General features: G+C 40.2%; 1 protein-coding gene across 2 annotated transcripts in view; it reads right to left on the bottom strand.

Moving 5' to 3' along the window:
- The window catches only part of ACP3 (acid phosphatase 3), a 56,413-nt gene extending 47,632 nt beyond the window's left edge, over positions 1 to 8,781 (bottom strand). Inside the window, exon 1 of one of the 2 annotated variants that reach the window (XM_070466749.1) lies at positions 8,532 to 8,781. In XM_070466749.1, the coding sequence (XP_070322850.1) occupies positions 8,532 to 8,657 (126 nt within the window). In that variant the 5' untranslated portion in view covers positions 8,658 to 8,781. The remainder of the gene's footprint in view (positions 1 to 8,531) is intronic. The other variant, XM_070466750.1, reaches the window with a different exon arrangement.
- Between the last annotated feature and the right edge of the window lie 1,282 nt (positions 8,782 to 10,063).

Raw genomic sequence — 10,063 nt, forward strand, 5'->3', positions numbered from 1 at the left:
ATGACTAAGCGACTAAGACTTTCCCAGATCTGAGTAACAAAATTACCATATGGTTTCAATGGATTATAACTCCACATTGTTTAGTTTCTAGTTTCTCATCCTTAGCACAGTTGGCATTTTGGCTATGGAGGACTATCCTTTGCATTGTAGGGATGTTTAGCAATGTCCCTGGCCTTCGCCCACTGGATGCCTGTAGCATTGCCCAGTTGTGATGTTGCCAAATGTCCCCCAGGGGCCAAAACCACCCCTAGCTGAGAGCCACTGAACTAAAGAGAAGTTGGATGAGAGACACGACAGCAAAATAACTTACAACACTTCCTACCAGCCTATAATCACAGTAACTCAACACTTTTAGAATGCTTGCTTTTCCTAGAAGCTGTGCTTCTCATATATCTAATCCTCTCATCAATTCTACAAAGCAACTGCTATCATTATCTTCATTTCACACACCAGAAAACTGACCTTAGTTAAATGACCTGCTCAAGGTCACATGGTGATTAAGTTGTTGAGCAGAAATACAAACAGGTTTTGTGAGTCCAACACCAGCTTCTGAACCCACATAAGAGGCTCATTTCTCTCTGCTCTAACATGCCTCTTAGCCTTCCACCAGTGGAAAATCTGGGACCTGCTGCTTTTTTATGAACTAAAATTGGAAATTGTGTGTGTGGGGTGGGGGCATTGTGTTGCATCAGAGGAAACCAAAACCTTGATGTAAGAAACATCCTCAATCATTTTTTAAAAGATAAATCTGAGGATATGCAACTAAATGACAGAATGGCCTGGGGAGAAAAAAAAGTGTGGTATCCTTAGACGAGTATCTTAAAGAGCAAAGCTGAAATAAAACCATAAGATGTGGGCAAGCTTTCCTGCTCTGTTTTATAGGTCAGGAATAATTATACTCCTCTACGTTTCAGTGGCTTTCCAGGTGGTGTGGTGGTAAAGAATATGCTAATGCATGAGAAGCAAGAGATGTGGGTTCAATCCTTGGGTGGGGAAGATCTCCTGAAATGGCAACCCACTCCAGTATTCTTGCCTGGAAAATTTCATGGACAGAGGAGCCTGGCAGGTTCCATGTGGTTGCAAAGAGCTGGATATGACTGAGCCCACATGCACATTTCAGTAGGTTTTCAGGGTTTCTGAGGTAGTGGCTCACACATGCTATGAGCTCTTTGGAAGGGGTGTTCCACAGAAACACTTAATGAACCATCTCCCACCTCCAGTGCTAGAAATCAAAATGTATATGTGTGTGTGTGTGTGTGTGTGTGTGTGTGTGCGCGCACGCGCGCACATGTGCACTCCTGTCCCTCAAGCACATGAAGGTGGCATTCTCGAGCTTCTGGAGTTTCTTCACTTTACCTGGAGACTTTGGACTATGCTCAGGCATTTTTTTTAAGTCTGTGGCAGGGCAATCTTCTTAACTGCTGCCCTGCCAAAATTTATATCCTCTGTTCTCAGTCCAGCAGTCACACTCTATCAAATCCTTTAGAAGCCTAAGACACCCGGTACTACTGGACTACTGGTGCTGAACCTACTGGTACTGCAGTAGGACTATTTGCAGTACCAGAAGTAATTACAAAAGGAAGACATCCAGGGTAATAACAACACCTTATGTTTGTGTTTTCATGGTTTTGTACAACTCTTTCCCCTGCCATCTCTTTTAATTCTTACAACTCTGTGAGGACAGATTGGTACTATCACTGCACTGAAAAAAATAAGAAAAGTGAGGCTTAAAGAGATGAAATAAGCCATCCAGATCTCTTGCCTTCCTCCCATGATTGCTAGTCCATTGCTTTCCCCATCATATCACATTTACTTTACCCTTTTAAATCAAAGGGGAATTCCCTAGTAGCTCAAATGGTACAGAATCTGCCTGCAATGCAGGAGATCTGGGGTTGATCCCTGGATATGGAAGATCCCTGGAGAAGGGCTTGGCAACCCATTCCAGTATTCTTGCCTGGAGAATTCCATGGACAGAGGAGCCTGGTGGTCTATAGTCCATGGGGTCACAAAGAGTTGGACACAACTGAGCAACTTTCACTACTACTACTAAATCAAAGGTAACTTTTTAAAAAGAACAATGATTTGGTACCCATGTGACTGATTCTGCTCCATTGAGTTTGTTGACCAGATCTGGTGCAATGTGTATAATGAGGAGACCCTAATGACTGGAGGATATCTTGTCTAGTCCCCCTTCCTTGCCATCAGTCAAGAGCTCTTTTAAAGTGTAAGTCAGAATAGTCTCTTGATTGCTTTAGAACCCTCTAATGTCCTCTCATTCTATCACACTTTTTTTTTTCAGAAAATTAGAAAAATATACAAAAATAGAGATTTTTATAATGAGCCACTATGAATCCATCACTTGCTCCAACAACAATCAGCTCGTGTGCTGCCAGTCTTGTTTCATGTACTCCCACTGACTCTCAGACATTATATCATTTCCCACTGCTCTTTGCATAAAATTCAAAGTCCTTACAATAGCTCACTAGACACTACCTGATGTGGTCCTGCCCACTGCCATGTTCTTCCCTTACATTTTTGCTAAACATGCTTAGCCAGAGGAGACTCTGCTGTTCTTTCCAGTACATTAAGTGTGTTCCAGCTTCAGGGCCTTCATGTTCTATCTTCCTGGAATGTCCAGCTTCGGCATCTCCTGGTACATTCACTTGGTTGCTAAGAGAACTTGGCTTGTGGCATTAAATTCCACTTCCTATTTTGTTAGGTATGTTCCAAGTCATGAAAATTTCTTGATGCACAAACCTTGCCATGAAGAAAAAGTTTATTTAATTTTCTTCTTTTAGGAACTGAGAGATAACTCCTTTGGTAAAGAGAATTAAAAAGTGAAAGACTTTGGGTAGAAAGGAATGAATTGAGTAAATGAATGACACTTCAGTGGTAAGAAGGGAAGCCAACTGCTTCTTAAGGGACTCAGGGTGGCAATGCACCCTGCGCTTTCCATGAGGAAGGCTGAAAGGCCTGGCATGCTAATCGGATGTATTAGGGCCCAGGAGGATACAGAGCCTGCAGGAGAGAGCTGGGGGGGGGGGGGGGGCGGGGGGAAATGAGACTGTATGTTAAATTGAGTGGAACTGCATGACATCTCAGAAAAGCTGTGGGCTTGAGTTGGTTAGACCTGGATTCAAACCCCTGCTTTGTCAACACCTAGCCAGGTGACCCAGGGAAAATGATTTAACCTAAATTTTTCATGTCTCGATTTCCCTCTCTGTAAAATGAGATCATTACTTCCCATACAGGAGGATCATGAAAATTAAATGTGTAATACATGCAAAGCTATCATCATAGTACTGAAAATGTAGAATCCATTTAGTACATGAGATCTGTTATTGTATTTGTTACTATTATTTTGGTTATTGTTGTTACATTATTCAGGCTTTAACTTAGCTATCCACTGTACTTCCTTTCCTGCTGGCAACAGCAGGCAGCATATTAGGGCAAATGAGAACTACCCATTGAGTAAAGGGAATAGTCCTCCTTCAAAAAACATTTCTATTAATTTCTAATAATCTCTTCCCCACTTTTATTTTCCTGACTGTGAAGAATAACTAGCTCTTCCTTTGGATTTAGGACATGTTGAAAGCTTTCGAGAGCCCATGGTGGCAACCTGGCTGGCTAAAATGACTTGAGCCCAATATAATATCCCTGATCAGTTCATTACCCTGAAAATTTCTTAAATACATTGGCATAAAAGTGAGCGAAGCTCATGTAAGTAAACTGAAGTGGCTTCTTACTTGTCCTAGTACCAACCCACAGTTCAGAATGATTTGTACAGAAAATGACCCTGAAAGACCTACAGGTTCCCTGGATGGCTTCACTGCTTTTCGGCCCTGGCAATTAGGGGGCCACAGCACAGGGGAGAGAGATCAGAGGTCTGTCTTTGAGTTGAGGCTGGAGCCCTTGTTTTTGTTTTCCAAGACAGTGTTTTATCTGGTACATATGTCTTTTATAAGCCAACCCACAAGTAGGAGATGTGCCACCAGACAGTTGCAGCACCCAGTATACCACAGAGAAGCCCCAGATCCTTCCCATTTCTGTTGTGTAATACCAAGATGACATCACAGGCCTTACTGGATCTTTTGGGGATTCAAAATACAAAGTGCAAGGAAACTGGCATCTAGTGGATTCTTATAATTTGGTAGCTGTAACTGTAATTTTTACTTTAATGGAAGTGAGAAGGTGGTTTACAAGCCTTGTGAAGTTCCTGCCTGTGATCAAAGGTACTGTTCAAACATGGGCGGTGAAGATGACAGCAGATAAAAGGGCAATTGTAATTCATTCTAGCAAAAAGTTAAGAAGGAACTGTGTGTGTACCAAAAGTAAAGAAGGAAAAGACATGCAGATCAGCAGGTTAGTAAGTCAAACAACGGTTGAAATGGGTAAAATCTGTTTAACTTGTCATGTTTTAAATATATACTTTTTCCAGTTTTTATTGGGCCAGGGACCTAAATCTGGGAAGAAAACAGATCAAATTTAAAAGCAAAAGGACATGTAAATACTTTATTGTTTGAGAATAAAAAGAATAGAGAAAAAAATTGACATTTTAATCAACTGATTATATGAACATTATTTTTAAAAAAATGAGAGAAGCTCATGTAAATAAACTGAAGCAGCCTTCAGTTTACTGTTAAAAAAAAAACCATACATGAGGTAATTGAGTGAGTATATATACAGTATATATATAGTCAACACAATGCAGTAGTTGAAAACTTTAAGGCATTTACCAGATTGGCTTCTAAGTACTTTTGTATATTAACTCAAGCCTCACAATAACTCCATGAAATACCATTATCTTAATTTTACTGATGATGAAACTAAGACACAGGTAGGTAAGTTACTCATCTGAAGTCCCACAGCTTGGAAGAGGTTGAGCTGGCATTCAAACCCCAGTGGTATGATTCATGAGCCAGCAGTTTAAACCACTACATTGTATGGGATTTTGTAATACACAATACTGTAAATTTCTTTGATATTTACATCCCTTTATTCTTTTTTTTGCTGGATCATGCAACTTGCAGGATCTATCCCAACCAGGGACTGAATGCTGAAACTTTGGCAATGGAAATGCTGAGTCCCATCCACTGGACTCCCAGGGAATTCCCTCTCATATTTCTTTACAAGAAGTTCAAATGTTTAATGCCTTTCATGTACCCTGTCTCCATGATGTCATCATTTTCCCAACAAGCAAAATTAGAAAACAGGGTCATTTTGACTTCTTTCTCTTTCTTAATATACACAGCCAACCCAAAGAGATTCTTCTGCCTTCACAATTTTTAAAACAAATTGATATTTTTTCCTCCAATTCTATTGCTTTCTGATCTAACTGGATCCTCATGTGCTCTTTCTGACCTTTGGTAGCATCCCCTGTCTATTCTCCTCTCTAGTTTCTCCCCTCTTCAAGCTGTGTGTGCTAAGTCACTTCAGTCATGTCCAACTCTTTGCAACCCTGTGGACTGTAGCCTGCCAGTCTCCTCTGCCCATGGGATTCTCCAGGCAAGAATACTGCCATGCCCTCCTCCAGGGGATCTTCCTCACCCAGGGATCGAACCCACATCTCTAATGTCTCTTTCATTGGCAGGTGGGTTCTTTACCATTTTGCCACCTGGGAAGCCCTCCTCAAGTGTACTTACACACAGATGTGTATCTCCCACAAGACAAAACACATTAGAATTCACAGGTGGTAGAAATTGAGTGCAAACACGGTAACCTGTTAGCCTAATGTTCCAGCGGACATGATAATTATCTAATATCTTCAATTCTCCTTGGTGAAAAATGATGAAAGGTCAAGTAGAACCTTTAAGGACGTTATATTAGAATATTAAAGACTCTGCAAAGTCCCACATTTAAGAGACTTTTAAACACAGTTTAATACACATTTTCTTCCCAAAACTGATTTGACTATAAAAACCTATTTTTTTAAAAATCAAGTAAGATCTGTTAACAACTTGTCAAACTAGCATTCCACTAGCACTGGTGAACCTGTTTCAAAAGAGCACATGGTGACTCTGTTCATGAGAGAACAAGAACTGGACAGTTTCCTGCTATTTCTGCCAAGAACAGTTTTTCAGAATTGAGGAAGATTTATTTTTCTTGGCTTGCAGTGGAAAACCACTGCTGAATATGTGTGAAGCCAACACACAGACCTTGATGGGGAGGCCTCAGCTCCACGTTCTGGGTTAGACATGCATGGCAGGAACAGAATATGTCTAGTGATTAAGGGCAGGTTTCTGAAATCACACAGCCTGGGTTCAAATCTTAGCTGTGTGACCATGAGCACGTTGCTTAATCTCTTTGTGCTTCAATTCCTTCAACTATAAAACAGAGTTAATAAGGTTTTTACGAAAACCTCATAGAACAGTTTCCGGATTTAGCAAACAAATATGTAGGATGCCCCCAATATTGCATGTAAGCATATGTATATTAAAAAAACTATTTGCTGATTATCTGAAATACAAATTTAACTGGGCATCCTGTGTTTTCTGGTACCCCTATTTTATAGGATTGTTGGGAGGACAATGTAACATAATTCATATTGAAAGTCTCATTGAGATTTTTGTTTGCTACATCTGAGAACTGTTGCCCAGTGGCTCAGTGGTAAAGAATCTGCCTGCAATGTAGGAGATGTGGATTTGATCCCTGGGTTGGGAAGATCTGCTGGGGAGAGAAATGGCAACCCACTCCAGTATTCTTGCCGTGGACAGAGGAGCCTGGTGGGCTACATGGGGTCACAAAAGAGTTGGACATGACTTAGTGACTAAACAGCAACAACAATCTTTCTTTCACTCTGGTTCTCCTAATCATTTTTAGGGAATTCCCTGGGTATATAATCAAACCATTTATAGTCAGATATTTTCTATAATCAGTAAAATGAATATACTGATATCTTCTGGCTTAAGTCCTTAGATATAGTTTTATGGCAAAGAAAAATGTATTGTTGCCTCAATCTACCATAATGGAAGAAAGCTATGGTAGGCAAAATTGTTAACATTAGTCTTGTATAGTAATTGTTAAATCTTTTAGCTCCAAGAGAGCTAACTTTGTAAGGTTTTTCTTAGGGAAGAATTAACCTGTAGTTCCTGAACACATGTTAACCAAGAATGGAGGGGGAGAAAGGAAACCTACAACAGTTTGGTAGCCAGGGAAACAAGCCTGGGCTGTTGTGAAACATGGAGGAGAGAATGGACCAGATGCAGTTAGGTGTGAGTTCACTGTAATATATCGAAGAGGATTATTGCCTCTCCTCCAGCTTGTCACAGTGCAATTTCTGCAGGTATAAGTAAAAGTCTAACTCACATGGATTTCCCTATATAAAGTACACAATGTTATAAAGACTTTCTTTTTCAATGCAGAAGCCTGAATTCTGTGAATACTGGTGAATCTTTTGTCAATAAATTGACGATATGTTCCTTTGATTCTCTCTCTCTCTCATTGTTGAATTATGACCTAGTAAAGATTTACTGGATGAAGAATCCTGATTTGCAAAAGCATATGATTATGAAATTTTTCTATAGAAAGGAAGGAAAGAAGTTCTGAGTACAGCAAGCTGAGAAAAATAAGAATTTCATGTTTAATTTTTAAGTAAAAGGTGACCTCCCTTGAAAGTATAAAAATAAGCTTTGGATATTATTTCAGGAAAAAAATGTACTTATCAGCACACTTCTATTCTATCAAATGAAAAGATGTGATAAAGAAAAAAGATGGAGAGAGCCTGTAAAATAAATGGAGAGGGTCAGAGGAAGAGAGACAGTGAGTGAAACAGGAAAAAGAGAAACAGAAAAACAGAGACAATCAAAGATCAAGACAGAAACCAAGACATATAAAATAATCAATTTCAGGACTGTTAGTAAAGTGGTTAATCCCCCCTACTTCACAAACTCTCTCCCTATCTCTTTTTTAAAATGATGCCAACAGTATATTTTCTTTCCTTTGCAACATCCATTAGCCTCCCCATCCCCCTTTTCTAACTTGTCACACTTCCTAACATGTCACATGGGTAGGGAAAAACATTATTTTAATGATCAACCATATCTGTTTCAGGAAGTTATCCTAGAATTCTTGGGTTTTACTTTCATGCTTCAAAGACTGCTTGTAAATATGTTTTCTAATTTCCTGATAAACAAAAAGGGGAGGGGTTATTAAATTGAGAAAATGACAGTTTTTTGGCTTGCCAACAAATAATCATTAAACTGAATGAAACCAGTCTAGCTACTGGTGCTAAACAGACCTAAAGGAGGCACCCCCTGGTCTTGTGTGGCTATCAAGAGGAAAACATTTAAGGCAGTTGTAAAGTAAGTGACTAGGTAAATAACATTGGCAAAGTAAAAATATCCAAACCAAACAGGCTTTTGTTAGGACATGTTCGTTCTTCTTTACAAGGAACTTGCAAAACTTGCTTATTCACTTTCTGAGTTGGGACTCTGGGAGACTATACTAGGGTAAAATGAAACTGGCACTAGGTTTTCAGACCCTGTTGATAGCAAACAGATTTAAAGGAAAAGCAATGAGAGAAGTCTACTCACCAATGTCACAAACCTTAGTTCCTTGGCTCTCACTCCTTGGTCCAGGTCTGGCAGGAAGGAGAGCAGAAGGAATAGGCTGAGGCAAAGGCTTGTTGCCCTGGCCGTGAGGAGGGCAGCATTTCTCATCCTGGGGAGAGCTGCTTCAGGCCAGAGTTGGGACGTGCTGCTTCCAGGGCAAAGACATTAGAGGGGAAGCTATTTAACCAAGGGTTTGGAAGGGAAGGAGGAACTGGGAGGAGCCAGTCTCCAGGTAGCTTGGGGAGGGATTTAGCCTGTGTCTGGTCAGATCATTTTTGGCTGAGTGTTAGAGTTCATGGTCTTCTGGATTTAAGTTAAAATACTGAGGCCCAGACAGGGAAGAGCTGTTGCTCAGGGTCATAGAGCACGTGGCTAGATTTCTTTTCTGACTCATCTTTATCCTTTCTTTAGGTGGGGTGTGATACAACATTTGCTTTGTGCTATCACTTGGGAAAGGATTAGACCTCAACTTTGGAAACCTTAGGTTAGTGATTCCTAATCTTTTTGGTAACATAGAATTATTAAAAAGAATTCATTTGAATCAGTTCTAATGAGATGGATGAAACTGGAGCCCATTATACAGAGTGAAGTAAGCCAGAAAGATAAAGACCATTACAGTATACTAACACACATATATGGAATTTAGAAAGATGGTAACGATAACCCTATATGCAAAACAGAAAAAGAGACACAGATGTATAGAACAGACTTGTGGACTCTGGGAGAAGGCGAGGGTGGGATGTTTCAAGAGAACAGCATCAAAACATGTCTATTATCTATGGTGAAACAGATCACCAGCCCAGGTTGGGTGCATGAGACAAGTGCTTGGGCCTGGTGCACTGGGAAGACCCAGAGGGATCGGGTGGAGAGGGAGGTGGGAGGGGGGATCAGGATGGGGAATACATGTAAATCCATGGCTGATTCATGTCAATGTATGACAAAAACTACTACAATATTGTAAAGTTATTAGCCTCCAACTAAAAAAAAAAAAAAGAATTATAGGGAGAGAAATATGGAAGGAACTGCAGATACCAGCATATTTTGGGTGTATTCTCCAGGCCAAAGATGGCTTTCTTCTCTAAAACTCTCATGTAGCCTATTTTTAAGTTGAAGAAAAGTAAGAGCAACTTTGTTTTGAGAATTTTTAGTCACACTTTAAGATATTTGGGGCTTATCTGAGGTATCCCAAAATTAGGATTAGAAGTACCTTTTCTAACCTGACAGTTTAAAAACAACAACAAACTAACCTAGAGTTAGTTCTGTTATTAGTCACTAACTCTGACCGGGAGTCATATAGTCTGGATGAGTCACAGCCTTGCTTCTCCAGCAGTGATCTAATCAGGGATGCTATGAAAGAGGATAATCCAGGCTGAGGGAATTTAGATTTCCTTTTTTCCCAACCTGTCAGCCCCATACAGGCAAAAATAGGATATTGGTGTAGAGCTGCCTGTCAGGATGCCCCCATCCCATCAGTGGAGAGAACACCTCATTCTCGTACAGTGCACTGGGGAGAC

Source organism: Odocoileus virginianus, chromosome 4 (assembly GCF_023699985.2).
Source record: "Odocoileus virginianus isolate 20LAN1187 ecotype Illinois chromosome 4, Ovbor_1.2, whole genome shotgun sequence".
Taxonomy (NCBI): domain Eukaryota; kingdom Metazoa; phylum Chordata; class Mammalia; order Artiodactyla; family Cervidae; genus Odocoileus; species Odocoileus virginianus.